This window comes from Stenella coeruleoalba, assembly GCF_951394435.1.
Source record: "Stenella coeruleoalba genome assembly, chromosome: 8".
Lineage (NCBI taxonomy): Eukaryota > Metazoa > Chordata > Mammalia > Artiodactyla > Delphinidae > Stenella > Stenella coeruleoalba.
Window position 1 is genome coordinate 54,136,524 of NC_137154.1, and position 20,193 is coordinate 54,156,716.

General features: G+C 39.8%; 1 protein-coding gene across 1 annotated transcript in view; it reads left to right on the plus strand.

Moving 5' to 3' along the window:
- The first annotated feature begins 2,301 nt into the window (after positions 1–2,301).
- Positions 2,302–20,193, plus strand: part of ACER3 (alkaline ceramidase 3) — a 184,896-nt gene continuing 167,004 nt past the window's right edge. The window contains exon 1 of the mRNA XM_079930331.1: positions 2,302–2,550. Within this exon, the coding sequence (XP_079786457.1) occupies positions 2,448–2,550 (103 nt within the window). The 5' untranslated portion in view covers positions 2,302–2,447. The remainder of the gene's footprint in view (positions 2,551–20,193) is intronic.

The window sequence follows — 20,193 nt, forward strand, 5'->3', positions numbered from 1 at the left end:
GATTTACTTTTATATAAACTTCTAAGAGTTTATAGTTTTAGCTCGTACATGTAAGTCTATGATCCATTTTGAGTTAAATTTTGTTTATTATGGCAGGAAGCAATCTAATTTACTTCTTTTGCACATTGATATCCAGTTGTCACAGCACCAGTTGTTGAAAAGACTATTCGTTCCCTTGGCATCCTTGTTGAGAATCAACTCACCATAAATTTACAGTTTTTATTTCTCGAGTCTCAATTCTATTCCATTGATCTACATGTTTATCCTTATGCCAGTACTATACTGTCTTGATTAGTGTAGGTTTGTATTAAGTGTTGAAATCGGGAAGTGTAAGTCCTCCAATTTTGTTCTTTTTCGAGATAGCTTTGGCTATTCTGGGTTCCTTACATTTCCATGCATTGCATTTATACTGGCGGGGGGTAGTTTTTTAGAAAAGAGAGAAAGGAGGACAGACATTGCTGAAGGACCTATGAAATACATTTGTGTTTTCTGAGTGATACTACTGCAGTGCACCTTTTGCCTTGGTGAGAAAAATTAATTTTCCTCCTCTAAATTTTGTCCTGGTCCTGGTAGGTCCCACCTCCCTGTAACTGTTGATGTGACAAGGTATTAATTTAGCCAAGACCTCATCCCCTGCTTTGAGTCATTTGGCTGAGTTAGGGGTTCTTTCCACATAAGGGCTCCCGCAAAACCTTAATTTTTGCTTTACTCCTAGCAAGTATTATCACAGTCTACAGTTGTGCTCTCTACAGTTTTTATTGCACTCTCATCAGCAATCACTTTTAGTATGTATTTCTGCATATTCATTATGAGTATACAAATATATGTATATTTATTCATTTATAAATTATATACACTTATGATTAATATATTAAGAATACACGAGACAGAAATTTTAGAGGACAAGATAAAAAATGACTAGAAATAGAAGTTTTCCCACACCTCAATTTTATTAATCTCTCCGGAGACTGCCATCTTGAATCTTTACTGTTGACCTCCATGTGTTCCTAGCACTCAGCCAAAGGCAGGGTACATAGCAGAAGCTCAATGTCTGCTGTTCAAAAGAAAAATTTCGATATCCCACTATTTCTATTAAAACACAGCCTCTATTCCTAGGATTTGCACCCTGCAAGTAAAGGTTCTGCCTCTGTCATCCGGTAGGGTCACTTTGTAGAGAGGCTGTGTGGGTGCCTCATCTCTCCTTGTTTTTTTTTTTTACCTTCAATTACACCTTAATTGACTTATTTCTTTAGAAAATAGCAGTTGTGTCATCCTTAACTATACTCTTCATTTCAAACTGCTTGGTCAGGCGGAGTTCTGGGTGTTAGGACCACAAAGAAGGGAAATCAAACTTTCAGATCAGGATGTATCTATCACTGGAGGATGTGAACAAAGGTCAAGGGAGCTCTTGGGGGTGAGAGTCAGGGAGGGTTTCAGGAAGTTGGATTCTAAAGGACCAGTGGAAATTAGCTAAATGGAGAAGAGAGGAAGGCAGGCAGTCCCAGCTGAACTGCAGGAGCAAAGGCAGGAAGATGGGAGTGGACCCTAAACATTCTGAGCTAGGGAAGAATTTGGTGTAACTGAACACAAGGGGCAGGGGGCGGTTGCATTTGTGTTTTAAAAAGATCCTTCCAGCAGCTCTGTGAAGTATTAAGGTCTTGAGGCTGGTAGTAGGGGAGGCTGTTGGTTGCCTTAAGAGTAGGACACAATTATAGATTGCTAGAAGGTAGAAACTTCTGAGCTTGGAAGCCCAAACGGAAGCAGGTAAACTCTGCTTTAGTGCTCTGGCTGCACTGCTTTTTAGGATCCCAAAGTCCCCCCCATCCCCCTTCTTTTTGCTCGGTCCAGGGTTTGTTGCCCTTTCCCTTTGTTCCCAGGTGACACTTATACCTTTATCAGAAAATTATTATTTTCTGGGAGTCCCCAGTGGGGCTGGGAGTATTCGGTTTCTGAGCTCCTTTTCAGGCCTGCGGCCGAAGAAAGACACTGTGGTGCCTCTCTGCACTGGTTTCATCAAGCCAGGGCTTGATTGAAGACTTCATCCCACCCCCGCCGCAGTAAAATCAACCCCACCCCCCCCCACCCCCGCCCCGCCGCACACACACTGAAGCTCAAGCATCCAGATAGAAAACAGCCTCGGGGATGTCAGGAACGCCCAACCCACAGTCAAGGGCGTGTCGAGGCGGGGCCGGTGGCCCAGCTCACACCCCTTCCCTGGGAAGGAGGGGGCAGGGCAGTCCCGGCGCCCTCCGGCTGGGCCCTGCGCCGGCCGCGGTGGGCGGGGTCTCCGGCCGGGCGGGTCTCTGACGGCACCGGGCCCCGCCCCTCGGGGAGGGAGAGCGGGTGGAGCGCGAGGTTAGCGCGCCAGCAGGGCCAGAGCCGGCCTGGGAATCCGCGGAACCAAGCGCAACGAGCGGAGCGCCTGGGCGGCGGCGGCGACGCACGCTATGGCTCCGGCCGGAGACCGCGAGGGCTACTGGGGCCCCACGACCTCCACGCTGGACTGGTGCGAGGAGAACTACACGGTGACCTGGTACATCGCCGAGTTCTGTGAGTGCGGGTGCCGGCCTGAGGCGGGAGCGAGGGAGGGAGGGCGCCGGTCTGAAGGGGAGACGCCGCGTGAGGAAGGGACAGGGTGGACCTGGCCGCCGGGGGAGGCACGGGGCCTGGCCGGGGGAGGTGGCGTGGGGAGACCGGGCCAGGGGACAGGAACGGGAATGCTGCGGAGGAAGGCAGCAGCTAGGGGAATCCAGTGTGGCGGGCGAGGAGGGCCGGTCTGGACGGGTTGAGGGGGGCCTCGAGGTTGGGGGGCGGAAGAGATGTGGAGAGCCCCTGCTGGACCTTAGGGGAAGCCTGAGGGGCAGGGTTGGGAATGGGGATTTCGCTGCCTGAGGGGCAAGTAGGGGCAGCCCGAGTAGAGCTTGGGACAGTGGGGGACTCCGCTAATTTGAATGAGGGCCCGGGACACCTGCTTCTACTGTTGCTGCCACCACCTTCATCGCAAGGGCACAGGAGAAGGGAACAGGTCCTAGCTCAGTCTTCCCCCAAATACGTGAAAACGCGGTCTTTTCCTTCCTCGTTCTCTGTTCCTGTGAGTCCTTCTTCGGTCACCTCCAGGGAACGGTTTTCCCGCTCTCAGATACCGACCCCCAACCCTTACCCCCCAGCCCAGTCTCACCCAGGGTATCTTCGGGTACCAGCTATCACCTCCTTTCTGAGTACGATCATTCAGCTGTCTCCTTGCACCAGGAGTAGAAGGCAGCATCTAGTCTGTACCTTCCGGCTCGTGCCAGGTTCCTAAGAGCACAAGGGATCAAGTCCCTACTCCACTCTGCCTCCTCTCCGACTACCTGACGAAGGTTAAGGTTCTTCTGAGGACGCTACTTGCACTGATTACACCTTCTGAGTACTTGGGGAAGAATCCTCCTCCAGCTGCTGCCCCTGACTGGCCCCTTGGGTGCTGTGTGTGTGTGTGTATTTCCCCAGATGATTGTTCCTTCCAGGCTAGGAACAGGAAAAATCTGCCACTTCTTTTTCTGTAGTTTACTGTGGTCAAGTTTTGAGAGCACAGCATTTGATCCTTCTTCAGGTACCTGCTTCTGGCAAGGTACAGAGGATATTTTTTGACTCACTATTACTGCCTTCTTTTAATTGGCTCAACTTTCTCAGGACATGAAGCAAAACTCTTTTTTAGCTAACCTTCCCATTGTTGGGTCTTTGTCCCAGGCAGGTGTTTGGCTTTGTAGGAAAGAGGCAAGACTTTCATGCCAGCTGATCCTACTTTATTGCATTCCCAGTAATTGGCTAGGATTAAAAAAAAAAAAGAGAACTCTTTTGGTAGTTTTTAAGACTTTCAGTACTATTCCCTTTAAACTGTGATTTAGGCTGAGAGTTACTTTTCCTGAACTACTAGCTTAAATTAATAATTTTTATATGATAATGGATGAATATGGGCAAAGGGGTACATTCGTAGTATAATTACTCGGCAGCTCAAATGTTGGCAAAGGAAGTGCTTTATCAGTTTGCTGTTAGATCACGTTGGCAAACCCATACATGGTCCAGAGGAGGACCACGAGAGAAGGGACTTAAAATAGTGCTTTCTGAACTAGAAATTTGTAATGTGGAAGAGTGAATGAAACTCAGGGTTCTTAAAATGTTGAATGGGCTGTGATATAGAGCAGTTAAGCTTTCTGTATTTCTCTAGAATGTGGAATTAGAGCCTATGGGTGGAAACTGCCTGTAAGGGGAGAGATTTTGCTTCAACGTAGGGAAAATTTTAAAGTTATAATCGTTGAATGGGTTGATTTGAGAGGTAGAGGGCTTGCTGTCACTGAAAGTGTTCAAACAGACCTTGCTCAACTAACTCACATGGATATTTTAGGGGGAATTAATTGTTTGGTAGAGAAAAGGGGTTGGCTTTAGTTGGCCTTTAGGTCCTTTGCAGCTTTATGGGTCAATATAGGTAATAATGACTCTTAGTTTAGAATGAAGGATTAGAATCAAAAGAGAAAACTGGAATTAGAGTCAAGAGAAAACTGACAGTTAAGTCATGTGAGTTATGAGACAGCAAGATACTACTGTTCTGACAGATAGCTCTGAGAAATGGGAAATGGCTTTAGTTCTTAACGACCTCAGAAGAGGAAACTCTGAGCAGCCGGCAGGGAGGGTTTTGACATAGGAATCAGGGGTTGCAAGAACAGGATGAGTGAGTGTTGGCAGCCCTTTGCACTTGTACCTTGGGAGAAAATGATCTGGAGGAGGTTGAGGTCAACCTTCTCAGCCAGCAAGTGGTGTGTGTCTATCATATCTTTGAGTAAGAGACTTGATCTTTGAAAAATAGGCTGATTAATAATGTGTTTAAAACAAATTCAACTTTATCATCATTATAATATTTACAATAATGATAGAAATATTCATAATAATAATAATGGTGATAATAGCTATATCTAAGTGCTTACTATGTACCACACTTTGCTAAGCACTTCATATATCTTACCTTTTTCGATATTTACCATAATTCCAAAAAGAAGGCATTATTATCCTTATTTCACAGATTAGGAAATTGAAACTCTAACAAATAATTTATCTAAGGTTGCAAAAAGTGGGGTAGAGGTAGTATTCAAGTTGAGGTCTGACTCTAAAGCTGCTATACCATATTACTTCTATCACACATTCATTGTTTTGCCCCTGCCTGCAGGGGATGAAGACAAGCATGACTAATATACTATCACAGATGACAAATTGCATAACTATTCAGGAAGCCTATCTTTCAGCATTGGGGTGTGTGTGTTTTGGGTAATCTAAGGACAAGTTTGGGGAGTTGCATGTAAAGATGGCAACAGTTCTCAGTCACTGAAAAACCTGAAACGCTGTCTTCTTAACGTCATCCAAGATGAGCTCATATTCCTTTTTTGCTTGGGTGGATTGTAAGAATGAGGGGAAAAGGTAGCCAGTTTCTCTTCAGTTGTGAAAGACTAAGTGCCTTGATGTGCCAGAAGTTACAGGTACTTTGCATGGTAGTATGGGACAATACAAATGACCATGCAAGTTAAAACCTGGCAAAGAAATCTTCATAATCAATGAGAAAAGTTATGAGTATTCCATGACCTTTACACATTTTTGTCAAACATTGTAAATCCTCTTATTGTTAGTCATAAATATATGGAGAAATGAAAAAAATGTTAAAACTAATATTTATTTAGTACACTGTAATTTAAAACATTAAAAACATTGAGAATTAAAATGTGTTATTTCTTTGTAGAAGAACTTATCTAGAGTACTTTGAGTAGTACTTGCCTTCTTGTCATATAACCTATGATATGGAATGAGTATTTTTTTCTATGCCTTGGTGGATTGTCATGCTCCTTTCTAACTTTGGATCAGGTTCCAACATTTCATTCTTTGCACTTTCAATAATGTGAAATATTTCTGAGAGTTCCTTTAATGCAGAGTTTTTGCTGGTTCACTTCTGTTCCATCTTCATCCTTTTCTCACAATCACTTTCTTCATTTGTGTCAGTAAGTTTGCCTTCACTAAGTTCCTCTGGCTGCATATCTAGTCTCTTGAGTGGCAACAGCGTCAACATTGTCATGGTCAGTTATTTCTTCTATAACTCCGTTTATGTTTGATTGGGATTTTATTTCCAACACTATTACTTTAAAAAAAAATTTTATTTTATTGAAGTATAGTTGACTTACAATGTTGTATTAATTTCTACTGTAAAGCAAAGTGATTTGGTTATACATATATACATTCTTTTTCATATTCTTTTTCATCATGGTTTATCACAGGATATTGAATATAGTTTCCTGTGCTGTACCGTAGGACCTTGTTGTTTATTCATTCTCTATATAATAGTTTGCATCTACTAATCCTAAACTTCCAATCCATCCCTCCCCCACCCCCTTAACACTATTACTTTTTGTTTCTTTGCTGCGCTTTCATCATTGTTGGCCTGTTGCACCTTTCAATTATCCATTTTTGTAGCATGTCACATACATTCATCACCAGGACACAAGGAGGCAACTCAGCTACATGCTTTGCCGTCTGTACATGAACTGAATAACAGATGTGCAGACTAAACACCAACAGACTTTGCCCTGGTCTTTTATCTGTAGTTAGAAATTTAGGCAGAGAGATATTTTTCTGTCAGCACTTCGAAGATATTATTCCGTTGTATCCTGGCTTTTACTGTTACTGATGAGGAGTCCACCAACGGCCTAATTGTTGTTCCTTTGCAATTTATTTTGCCAAATCCACCAACAAACTTTAAAAGAAGTGACTTGGTTAGTCACCGATCGTGATGTGCTTCTATTATTTACATAGTCATTTGTGGATTGAAGATCTAGTAGTGAAGTTTGTACTGTATTCAGTTATTCACAGTTAATATACTATGGTAACTGAAATTTGAATTGTGTTGTCGGGGAATTGGTATTGTTTAACGAAACTGTGGTAACTGAAATTTGTGCATATTAGACCTCTGCAAAGTGAAGACTGCTTGTGTATTTCTAATCCTAGTAACATTCCTAGTAAGTAGGTGGTGTTATCCCCATTTTATAGGTGAGAGAACTGAGTCTTAGAGAAGTTAACTTGCTCAGTGTCATATAGCTATTAAGTGGCAGAAATGGTATTCAAATATAGGTCTGACAACTCTTTCTACTAAGAAACACTGTAACAGGAAGTGGAATTTCAGGTGCTGTCGTTTTTATGGAAGAAATATTTCCTAAAGGGAAGCAGAAGGGAATTCTGTGTTTTAATTCTGGCCTCAAGGGAGAATTACCCGGTTAAATTTTTTTTTCAGAATGTTTAATTTATTCAGCAAGTATTTATTGAAAACTTACTTTGTCATTGACTTAAAATACAAAACTACACAAAGACTGTCTCTCTGTTCAAGGTAGCTAATAAGCCAGTAGAGGTATGAACAGATAAGTCCAAATAGGCATTTCCTACTTTCAAGGGAAATGCATTCCTAAAAATGTATTTGAAAGAAGAATGTTTAAAATTTGATATATTATAAAGGAGGGTTTATTTATCAGAAAGCTAAAAAATATTTTTAAATCCTAATTATGGGTTTCATAGGAGCTACTTCAGTCTGAGGGGGGTAACCTGGCTAGTAAGACTTTCATGGATGGGGAGAATGGATGGTAACTTCTGGTAGGACCATCTAGCTATCTCCCTTTTGTCCTTGGGCTAGGATGATTCAAGCTAGGTAGGTGTTGTCTCTTCTCACAGGTTTGCTGCCCCTCTCCCCATCCTATTCATAGGAATTGAGCAGAAGGGAAGCAGGGCAACCCTCAGTCTTTACACCTTTATGATGGGATTTGCTTAGATGGGATAAAGGAGTCTGTCTTTCATTGCCAGTGCAGCACAAGACTAGAGAGGCTTTAATCAGCTGCCCCTGCCGTACACATATGCCACTCAAGGCATCTAGCTGCTTGTACCTCCTTGCACCCTTTTCCTTTCGTTTTTTCAGGCCCCTTCCCACTATCTTCTCTGAATAGTAGCCTCAAGGAAGTGAGCGTGCTTCAGGCTTCTTTTGGCCATGGGGTTCTGTGGGCTGGTGGAGTGACATCCTGTCACCTTAAGGAAGATAGTCTTTTTCCTGAGGGTTATTGATGAGCAAGCATCACTGCCTCTGACTCATAGCTCAGAAACACCGTAAGTCCACTGAAGAATGAAGGCCAAATGAAGGGTCAAATTTAGTGTACCAAAGGGTTTAGATTTAACTTATACAGTCAGAGACTGCCAGTAAATTGTTCCGGGTGCTATGATGGACATATGTATATGGTGCTTTGGAATGCAAGGAAGGGGTGCTTATTAAAAACTTAAAGCATAAAGGCTTTACAGTGTTAGTGCTGGAAGAACTGCCATACCAGCTAGCTAGCTGGTTGGTTGGTTGTGTATTTATTTATTTATTAATCATTGTGGAAAGACACACATAACATAAAATTTACCATCTTAACCATTTTTCAGTGTACAGTTCTGTAGTGTTAAGTACACTGACACTGTTGTGCAACCAATCTCCAGAACTCTTTTCATCTTGTAAAACTGAAACTCCATTTCCATTTAACAACTCCGTATTCCCTCCTCCCCCGCAGACCCTGGCAACCAATCTTCTGCTTTTTGTCTCTGTGAATTTATATAAGTGGAATCAACAGTGGGTTTTTTTGTTTGTTTGTTTTTGGTGACTGGCTTATTTCACTTAGCATAATGTCCTTATGTAGCATTTTGTAGCATGTGTTAGAATGTCCTTCTTTCCAAAGGCTGAATAATATTTCATTGTATGTATACACTACATTTGCTTATCCATTCATCCATTGATGGACACATGGGTTGCTTCCACCTCTTGGCTGTAGTGAATAGTGAGGCTGTGACATGGGTGTACAAATATCTCTTCAACCCAAAAGTGGAATTTCTGGATTATATGGTGACATAGTGTCTATTTTAACTTTTTCATTAGAAAGAAGCATTTTATTATTTTCTGTCATGGGCTCCATGAATTTATTATTATTTTTATATAAATTGTAACTTATTATTTCTACATAAATTATAATTATTAATGTACTTTATCCCCATTTCAAATAATCAGAGGCACATGTGACTATCAATTAGAGGAGATCTAGTCACTGTTACTACACTGTATTGATCCATATGAGATATATGAGATAAGGTAATGTATTACCTTAATATATTGATATAATTCTAGTCCAAAGCAAAAGAGCATAATAATTTCATTGCAGCCTTATTTCAGATAAATATGATTTTTGAGATACTGAAAATAGCCAATAGAAATAATAAAAGCTAACATTATGGGACACTATGTGCAAAGCTCTATGTGTATATTATCTTATACGAACCCTTATTATAATCCTTATAAGAACTCTTTTAAAGTTTAAGACGTTTGAGTAACTTGCCCTAGGTCAACACTATTAAGTGGCAGAGCCTAAGGGACCCAAGGGCCATTTGATTCTAAAGCTATGCGCTTAACTATCATACTATCTTGCCTCCCTCCGTTACTACTTTTTCAGACCCCAGTGCATCCAGGGACCTCAGGTTGGTAACTAGTGGTCTAACCTTCTCATTTTACATGCAAGGAGAAGGACCTTGAGAGTTGACATGATTTGCTCAAGATTATATTGCCAATTAGTTGTGAAACCTAGACCAGAATCCACATGCAGTAGTTTCTCAGTATGGGAAATAGTAGAGCTGAGGAGGATGATGTCAAATATCGTTGATATCATATTGTTAATGGGTTACCAGGTCATAGGACTTCCTCAGAACAACAAGAGCTCCTAATTAACTATTTTTTTTTATGGTGAAGATACCTAACGTCTGTAGAGTGCTTTATAGTAGTTCTGCTCAGATTTTAATGTGCATGTGAATTCCCTGGAGGTCTTGTTAACATTCATATTCCAGTACAGTAGGTCTGGAATGTGGCCTTAGATTCTGCATTTCTTATAAGCTATGAGATGACTCCAGTGCTGTTGGTCTGGAGATTATACTTGGAGAAGCAAGACTTTATAGTTCAAAAAACACTGTTAATTCTTTTTTTCCTATGGGGTGTAAGTGTTATCACCGTTTCTATGTAAGGAACCAGGTTCAAAAGGATAAGTGACCTGTTCAGGATCACAGGGCTGGTACTGGAACCTAGGTTTCTAACTTGAAAATCAAGTTAGGTGTTGATCACTATCCCCCTCCTCCACCCTGCTCCCAGCAGTAACAGGCCAAAAATACTGCATGTGAACTGAAGTTTGAAAATGATTGTTCTGGGTAATGAGCTAAATTGAATTTAAAATTGAACATGTTACATTTTCATTTTAGAAACAGTTTTCTTTCCATTTGTTCCCAATACCTAAGCGAAGCTCAAACCAAACTATCTTTCAGACTTCGGTCTATAGTTAGTAATTAGTTGTAAGTGGATCTGCACAGTTCTAGCCTGTTTTGTTCAAGGGTCAACCGTATGTACTGTGTTTTTTCATATATATAAATACCTATGGTAAAATTTAATTTATAAATTAAGCGCAATAAGAGATTAATAACAGCTAATAATAAAGTAGAACAGTTATAACAATATACTGTAATAAAAGTTATGTGAATGTGGTCTCTCTCAAAGTATCTTATTGTACTGTACTTACCCTTACTGTTGTGATAACCTGAGATGATAAAATGCCTACATGATGAGAAGGTGTTGTGATCTAGTGTTAGGCTACTATTAACTTCTGATTATGCAGAGAAGGAGATTCATTTGCTTTGGGTGATCCTGGATCATTGAACCATAATGATGTGGATGGTTGGATGTCAGGAGCAGATGATGTTGATGGCTGAGGATCCTAGGTGGGACAGAGCAGGACGGTGCAAGATTCATTATGCTACTCAGAACAGTGCACAGTTAAAACCTTATGAATTGTTTATTTCTGGAATTTTCCATTTAATATTTTCAGACTGCAGTTGACTATGGGTATTTGAAAGCTTGGAGAGTGAAACCGCAGATTAGGAGAAACTACTGTACTTGAAGGCTAAGTACAGTTTGAAGTCTAATCTTGACTTATCATTTACCTAGGTCATCCAAGATTTTAACTAGGAAAAATTGTCATTTGGTAGCACATGTTGGAAGAAATGATTTATTTCCTTTTTTTTTTTTTTTGGCTGCGCCGTGCAGCATATGGGGGATCTTAGTTCCCTAACCAGGGATCGAACCCATGCCCCCTGCAGTGGAAGCGCAGAGTCTTAACCACTGGACCGGCAGAGAAGTCCCTATTTACTTATTTTAGTGGAACAGTAATTGATGTATGGGTAAATAAGGAGAACAAATACCTCAAATTGTAATTTGGGCAACTTTACTAACTGGAATACAGAGAATAGTAAACATTTAAAGTTTTGTCCAGTACACTATTATTTCAGGTTGAAATTTTAAGTTGTTTATTTGATTTTGGGGTTCTACCCTTGTTCCTTTGCCAACTGTTTCATAGTGGGCGGAAAAAAACACTCACCCGGAGAGTTTTCGGTAGTGCAACAAAGAGTGTTTTATAATAAATAAGTAAGGGCTGCTTCCCTGGTGGCGCAGTGGTTGGGAGTATGCCTGCCAATGTAGGCGACACGGGTTCGAGCCCTGGTCTGGGAGGATCCCACATGCCACAGAGCAACTAGGCCCGTGCGCCACAACTACTGAGCTTGCGTTCTGGAGCCCGGGAGCCACAACTGCTGAAGCCCGCGCGCCTAGAGCCCGTGCTCGGCAACAAGAGAAGCCACCACAATGAGAAGCCCGCGCGCCACAGCGAAGAGTAGCCCCCGCTCGCCACAACTGGAGAAAGCCCGCACGCAGCAACGAAGGCCCAATGCAGCCCCCCCCCAAAAAAAAAATAAGGGCATGAAGAAACATTTTAGGACCCAGAAAGATGATTGAGCCCAAAAGAGACAGCAAAAGCAGTTTATGGTGACCTGAAACCCTACATGCTTTCCTGTGGGGAAAGTACCTGACATAATGACTTGAAGTCAGAATCAGAATCCTCTCTGAACTTTGCTCCATTGAACATTGTGACTTTGGGCAAATCACTTAATCATTCTTTGTACCAGTTTATTTTCTATAAAATGAGAACAATGAATATCTGGTAGGGTTGTGAGAATTAAATGGCATGATACCTGTGAAAACGCACAGGGAAGTGCCTGGCAAATACTAGGTGCTCAATAAAAGTCGAATTGGAATCTAGTCAAAATAAGTTTAAAAAATAAATACTACTTTGTTATAGTTGTGACCTTCTTATCTGTGATGGTTAGTTTTATGTGTGAACTTGGCTTGGCTATAGTATCCAGTTACTTAATCAAATACTGATCTAGGTATTGCTCTGAAGGAATCTTGTAAATGTGGTTAACACCTACAGTCAGTTGACTTTAAGTGAAGATTACCCTCAATAATGTGAGTGGGCCTCATTTAAACAGTTGAAAGGCCGTAAGAGCAAACACTGAGTTTAGGGATTGGGGTAGGGAAGTTAAACCTTTATTTGGGGAGGTCTCCTATCTGACCCCTCACCTTGGTGGACTTCCCCTCCCTTCACCCCTCTTCCCTTTCTTCCTTCTTTGTTTCATTTATTTGAATATTTTGAATATACCAGAATTTTTAGATGTTTTCAGTGGAAAGGTCAGTTGGAGTATCTAGTGTGCCGCACAACCTTAACCCGATTGCTTTTGCATCTGCTGTTCCCTTGTCATTTGTAGCTACATTCCCAGTCAATGGATACCTCTTTAAACCTTGACTGATTACTCCTTACAGAATTAGGTGCTTCTTCTGTTTCCATTTGAAGACTTTCTATTGACTGAAGGATAAAGGCCAAATAGTAAATATGGCATGAAAAGCCCCTTTTTTAAATGAATATTTTCACATGTACAGCAAAGTTAGAAGAATTTTGCAGTGATTATCCATTCACCTGTTGCCTAAATCCTACCAATAACATTTTAGTATACAGTACTTTTTTTAATCTTATATCTATTTATCCATTCCTCTCTCTATCAATTCATTTTATTTTTTGATACATTTTAAAGTAAATTGCAAACATCTGTATACTTTCCCTCTAAATATTTCAACATACATATCATTAAAGTTCAATTCTCTGTTTTTTCTTTGGATGTAAAATTTGTATTCAATGTAAATGCACAAATCGTGTGTATTTGCTGAATTTTAAGAAGTGCATTTATATGCATAACCAAAACCCCTATCAAGATAGAGAACTTTACCCGTCAGACATGAAAGTTCCTCATGCCCCGTCCCTGGAATTCTCACCTTCACCTTCCCCCTTCTCTCCAGGGCAACTATCTGTTCTGATTTTTTTCTTCACCATAAATTAGATTTGTTCATTCTAGGACTGCATGTGAGTAGAATTATATAATATTTACTATTTGGTGTCAGGTTTCTTTCACTCACATAGTATTTTTGATGTTCATGTTGTTGCATGTGTTGGTAGTTCCTTTTTATTGCCAATTAGTATTCCATTGTATGAATGTAACATAGTTTATCTATTTTCCTGTTGATGTACACCTGGCTGTTTTCAGGTTTTGGTAACCATAAAGCTGTGATATACATTCTTGTACAGGTCTTCTTGTGGATATATATTTTCATTTCTCATAGGTAGATACCTAGACATTTAGGTTACTTCCATGTCTTGGCTGTTGTAAATAGTGCTGCTGTGAACATTGTGGTAGTTTTTGTCTTTTCTGGATATATGCCCAGGAGTGGGACTCTGGATTATATGGTAACCCTATTTTTAGGTTTTTAAGGAACCTCCATACTGTTCTCCTCAGTGGCTGTACCAATTTATTGTACAATCCCACCAACAGTGTAGGAGGGTTCCTTTTCCTCCACACCCTCTCCAGCATTTATTATTTGTAGACTTTTTGATGATGGCCATTCTGATTGGTGTGAGGTGATGATACCTCATTGTAGTTTTTTTTTTTTTTTTTTGCGGTACGCGGGCCTCTCACCGTTGCGGCCTCTCCCGTTGTGCAGCACAGGCTCTGGACGCGCAGGCTCAGTGGCCATGGCTCACGGGCCCAGCTGCTCCGCGGGATGTGGGATCTTCCCGGACCGGGGCACGAACCCACGTCCCCTGCATCGGCAGGCGGACTCTCAACCACTGCGCCACCAGGGAAGCCCCTCATTGTAGTTTTGATTTACATTTCTCTAATAATTAGTGATGTTGAGCATCTTTTCATGTGCCTATTGGCCATCTGTATGTCTTCTTTGGAGAAATACCTATTTAGGTCTTCTGCCCATTTTTTGATTGGGTTGTTTGTTTTTTTGATATTGAGTTGTATGAGCTGTTTATATATTTTGGAAATTAAGTCCTTGTCAGTTGCATTGTTCGCATTTTCTCCCATTCCATAAGTTGTCCCCATGTACACACATGTTTTTTAAAGTAGATGTGAGGGCAGTCTGGCTTTGTTGTCTGATATTATGTTGATCTGTTGATCACTGGAGTTGATTCAATTAGGCTTGCCAATCAAATGGATATTCTTTGTTCTCACTATTCTAGGAATGTCCAATTTAAAGCTTGACAATTGAAGAGAATTATGACCTTGTTAAAGGAGGACTATTCTTTGGTTAAGAGCAGCCATTATTGGGTAAACATTCAGCCCCCTATGTGCCCTTCCCTCATCCCATCTTCTTTTTTTTTCTTCAGAGGTAACCACTATCCTTAATTTTGTGTTTCATTTCCTAGTCTTTTACCACTTAAGCATTCCTAGAAAATACAGTTTAGGTTTGCTTGTTTTACATTTTATGTGAGTGGAATTTTACTATATATACGTTCTTCTGCAACTTGTCTTTTTCACTCAAATTGTGGTCCTTAGTATCATCCATGTTCCTGAGAATTATCTACGTTGATAGGTTAGGTAGTTCATTTTTTTTCTTACTTTTGTTTAGAATTTCACTGTATGAATATATTGATTTATCCATTCTTCAGTCGTTGGATGTTTTGTTGTTTCCAGGTGTTTGATATTACAAATAATGCTGTGAACATTCTTGTACATCTTCTGGTACACACAAGTGTAAGAGTGTCTGTATATATTTAGGAGTATAATTATTAGATTGTAGAGCATGCCTATATTCAACTTTTATTAGATCAGAGGTTCTCAGACTTTTTGGTCTTATGACCCCTGTACACATTTAAAATTATTGAGAACCCTGGAGAACTTTGTGAGTTAAGTCTATTGGTATTTACTATATTAGAAGTTAAAATTAGAAACAAATGTTTATTAGTCCATTTAAGATTTGTATCTATGAGAAATGAGATTTGTCCTGCTGTTGAATCAGTAGTTTGTTCCTTTTTATTGCTGAGTAGTATTTCATTATATGAATATACTATAGTTAGTTTATCCATTTACCTATTGATACTAGGACTGTTTCCGTTTTTGGCTATTATGAATAAAGCTGCTATGAACATTCTTATTCAAGTCTTTTTGTGAACATATATTTTTCATCTTTCTTGGGTAAATTCATAGAAGTGGAATTACCAGGTCATAGAGTTAGTTTATGTTTAGTTTTTTAAGGGACTGCAAGACTTTTTTCCAAAGTGATGTAACTTTTCATTCTCATCATGGAAGTTTTGGGTGCTCCACACACTCAAGGACATTTAGCGTTGCCATGCTTTTTAATTTTGTCTATTCTGGAGTGTGTATAGTGGCATCTCATTGTGATTTTTTTTTTATTTTGTTGCGGTACGCGGGCCTCTCACTGCTGTGGCCTCTCCCGTTGCGGGGCACAGGCTCCGGACGCACGGGCCCAGCGGCCATGGCTCACGGGCCCAGCCTCTCCGCGGCATGTGGGATCTTCCCGGACTGGGACACAAACCCGCGTCCCCTGCATTGGCAGGCGGACTCCCAACCACTGCGCCACCAGGGAAGCCCTCATTGTGATTTTAATTAGCATTTACTGATAACTAAAGATGCTGAGCACATTTTCATGTGCTTCTTGGACATTCGTATATCTTCTTTTGTATATTGTCTTTTCAGATCTTTTGCCCATTAAAAAAAGTTGGGTTGTCTTTTTATTTTTAAAATTAATTTTATTTTTGGCTGTGGTGAGTCTTCGTTGCAGCACGCGGACTTTCTCTAGTTGTGGCGAGCGGGGCCTACTCTTCGTTGCAGTGTGCGGGCTTCTCATTGCGGTGGCTTCTCTTGTCACGGAGCACAGGCTCTAGGTGCGTGGGCTTCAGTAGTTGTGGCACACGGGCTAAGTTGCTCCGCGACATGTGGGATCTTCCCGGACCAGGGCTTGAACCCATGTCCCCTGCATTGGCAGACAGATTCTCAACCACTGTGCCACCAGTGAAGCCCGGGTTGTCTTTTTTTAAAATCTTTTTAATTAATTTATTAATTTTTATATTTATTTTTGGCTGTGTTGGGTCTTCGTTTCTGTGCGAGGGCTTTCTCTAGTTGTGGCAAGCGGGGGCCACTCTTCATCGCGGTGCGTGGGCCTCTTCACTGTCTTGGCCTCTCTTGTTGCAGAGCACAGGCTCCAGATGCGCAAGGCTCAGTAGTTGTGGCTCACGGGCCTAGTTGCTCCGCGGCATGTGGGATCTTCCCAGACCAGGGCTCGAACCCGTGTCCCCTGCATTAGCAGGCAGATTCTCAACCACTGCACCACCAGGGAAGCCCCCGGGTTGTCTTTTTATTATTGAGTTGCAAGGTTCCTTATATATTCTGGACATAAGTCCTTTTATCAGATGGATGTTTGGTGACTGTTTTCTCCCTGTCTATGTTTTGTCTATTCATTTTCTAAAAAGTATCTTTTAATGAGGAGAAGTTTAAAATTTTTATGGAGTCTAATTTATCTTTTTTTTTTATAGTTATTACTTTCCTTATCCCGTTTAGAAACTTTTGTCTACCCTCAGATTATAAAGGTATTTTCCCATATTCTCTTACAGAAGTTTTATAGTTATAGCTTGATACTTAGATCTATATCCATCTCAAATTCATTGTATATATGGTGTGAGGTAGGGATTGAAGTTTATTTTTTTCTCATATGCATGTCCAGTTGTTACAGTGTTATTTGCTGAAAAAACATCCCCCCCCCCATTGGATTGCTTTTGCTCTTTTGTCAAAAATCAGTGAGCTGTACATGTAGGTCTATTTCTGGGCTCTCTGCTCTGTTGATCTATTTGCATATCCTTATGCCATTACCACAGAGTCTTGATATATATAGCTTTATAGTGGACCTTGAAATCAACTACTATAAATCTTCCAACTTGGTTCTTTTAAAATATTGTTTTGGATATTTAGGTCTTATGCATTTTCATATAAATTTTTGAATCAGCTTGTCTATTATGGTCGTTTTAAAAGATGTGCACTTTGCTATTTCTCTGTAGAACTTAATTACCTTCCCCTTGAGTGTGGTCCAGATTTAGTACCTTGCTTCTAATAAAATAAATTAGAAGTAATGTGATGAAACTTTGGATACTAGGTTATAAAAGGCATGACTGCTTCCCTCTTGGCCTCTTTCTTGGATCACTCACTCTGGGGGAAGACAGCCCTCATGTCATGAAAGGTCTATGTGATGAGGAACTGAGGCCTCCAGCCAACAGACAGGTGAATTAGCCATCTCGAAAGTTGACCTTCCAGCTTCATTTAGGCCTTCAGATGACTTTGGAGCTGGCCAACATTTTGACTACATTCCCATGAGAGATCCTGAGTCTGAACTGTTTCCATATTTTTGACTCTCAGAAATTATGTGACATAATAAATGTCTGATGTTTTAAGCTGCTAAGTTTTGAGGTCATCTGTTATATAAAATAGATAATACATCAATTTTTATTTTAAAAGCCTACTGGGATTGTATCATATTATAAATCATCTTGGGGAAACAGACATCTTAAAAATGAGTCTTACAATCCACCATGTTATATTTCTCCATTTATGTAGGTCTCCTTTAATTTTTCTCAGTAGTTTTCATTGTAGAGGTCTTAAACATTTTGTTAAATTTATTTCTAAGTACTTTATATTTTTTGATGTTCTTATACATTATATTCTTAAAATTTCATTTTTCTCCTTGTTTCTCTATTGCTAGCATAGATATTTAAATTGATTTTTGTCATCATCCTTATATCTTCTACCTTGCTAAACTTATTAATTTTTTGTCACTAAGTAAATAATCATGTAATCTATGAATAGAAAGTTTCGCTTCATCCATTTCAGTAATCTTTATGCATTATTTTTCTTCCCATACTGTACTGGCTAGGACCTTCCAGTACATTGTTGAGTAGAAGTGATATGAGCAAACAGCTTTGCCATTTTTATTTTTTAATTTAAGGAGGAAAGCATTAAATATTTTATTATTAGATATGATGGGTTTTTTATTATTAGGTAAGCTGTAGATTTTTTGTAGGACTTCTTGGTTGAGGAAATTCTTTCCTTTTCCTGACTTGCTTGAGTTTTATCATGAGTGGGTATTGAATTTTGTCAAATATTATTCTATACCTGTTGAAGTGATTTTGTCCTTTCTGTTAATATGATGAAGTCAATTGATTGATTTTTTAATGTTGGACCAACTTTGCTTTCCTGGCCCATTTGGACATGATGTATTAGCATCTCTGTCTCTCCTTCTCTATCTCTATGTCCATATCCATATCTATATCTATAAATCTATATCTGGGTTTGATTTGCCAGTACAGTTGCCCCATGAACAACATGGGTTTGAACTGTGCAAGTCCACTTATACGGGGATTGTTTTTCAGTGAATATGTGCTACAGTACTACATGATCCTGGTTGGCTGAACCCCCTGATATGGAGCCCATGGGTGCAGAGTGCGGACTGTAAAGTTATGCTCAGATTTTCAACTGCTTGGAGGGTTGGCTTCCCTAACCCCAGTGTTGCTCAAGGGTCAACTGTATTTTTGTTAAGGATTTTGTATCTTTGTTCATGAGAGAGACTGGTCTATAATTTTGTTTTCCATTATGTTTCTTTTGTCAGTTTTTTATAGGTTGTATTTTTCAAGAAATTTATTTTATGCAAATTGCTGAATTTTCTGATGTTCTCTTATTGGCCTTTTAATGTCTGTAGACTCTAAGGTGATCTCTGCTCTTTCATTCCTCATATTGGTAATTTGTGTATTCTCTCTTTTTTTGTTGATTAATCATCTTAGTGGTTTATTAAATGTTATTAATCATGTCAGAGGTACAACTTCTTGCTATGTTAATTTTCTCTTTTTTCTTATTCTATTCTTTTTTCTTTTACTTATTTTTTATTCAATTTATTATTTTTTTAGTTTCATGAGATAGAAGCTTAGAACACTAATTTTAGACCTTATTTTAAAAAATTAGAATCATTAATAGTTATAAATTTCACTCTTATCACTCTATAGCTGTGTGTCAACACATTTTAATATGCTTTATTTCCATTCTTCCTGTGATTTCTTTTACATGACCCATAGGTTAAAGAAGAAATCACAGGGGAAGTAGAAATAAACTATAGGTTATATAGAAGTGTGTTGTCTAATTACCAAATACTTGGAATTTGCAAGGTATCTTTTTGTTAGTGATTTCTAGTTTAATTTCATTATGTTCAGAAAACATATTTTTTATTTTTTAAAAAAGTATTTATTTATTTAATTTTTGGCTGTGTTGGGTCTTAGTTGCGACGTGCGGGCTTCTCTCTCTGGTTGTGTCGTGTGGGCTCTTCGTTGCGGTGCACGGGCTTCTCTAGTTGCAGTGTGCGGGCTCGGTAGCTGCGGTGTGTGGGCTTAATTGCCCTGCGGCATGTGGGACCTTAGTTCCCCGACCAGGGATTGAACCCGTGTCCCCTGCATTGGAAGGTGGATTCTTAACCGCTGGACCACCACGGAAGTCCCTCAAACATATTTTTAATTTAAATTCTTTTAAACTTATTGGCTTGTTTTATGGCTTGTCACATGTTTCACTTGGTGAATGTTCCACACGGATTTGAAAAGGATATATATTCTGTTTATGCATGTAGTATTCTATAATAGTCAGATCAAATTGGTTGCTAGTGTTGTTCAAGTCTTCTGTATATTTACTGATATTTCTGTCTATTTCTGTTAATTATTAAGAAGAGTATTGGATCACCAATGCTATACTACAACTTTAGTAGTATATTTTTCTATATCACCTTTCTATTCTTATATGTTTTGATGCTACATTTTTAGGCATATACGCTTCAGGATTGTCATGTAATCTTGAGGTATTCACCCT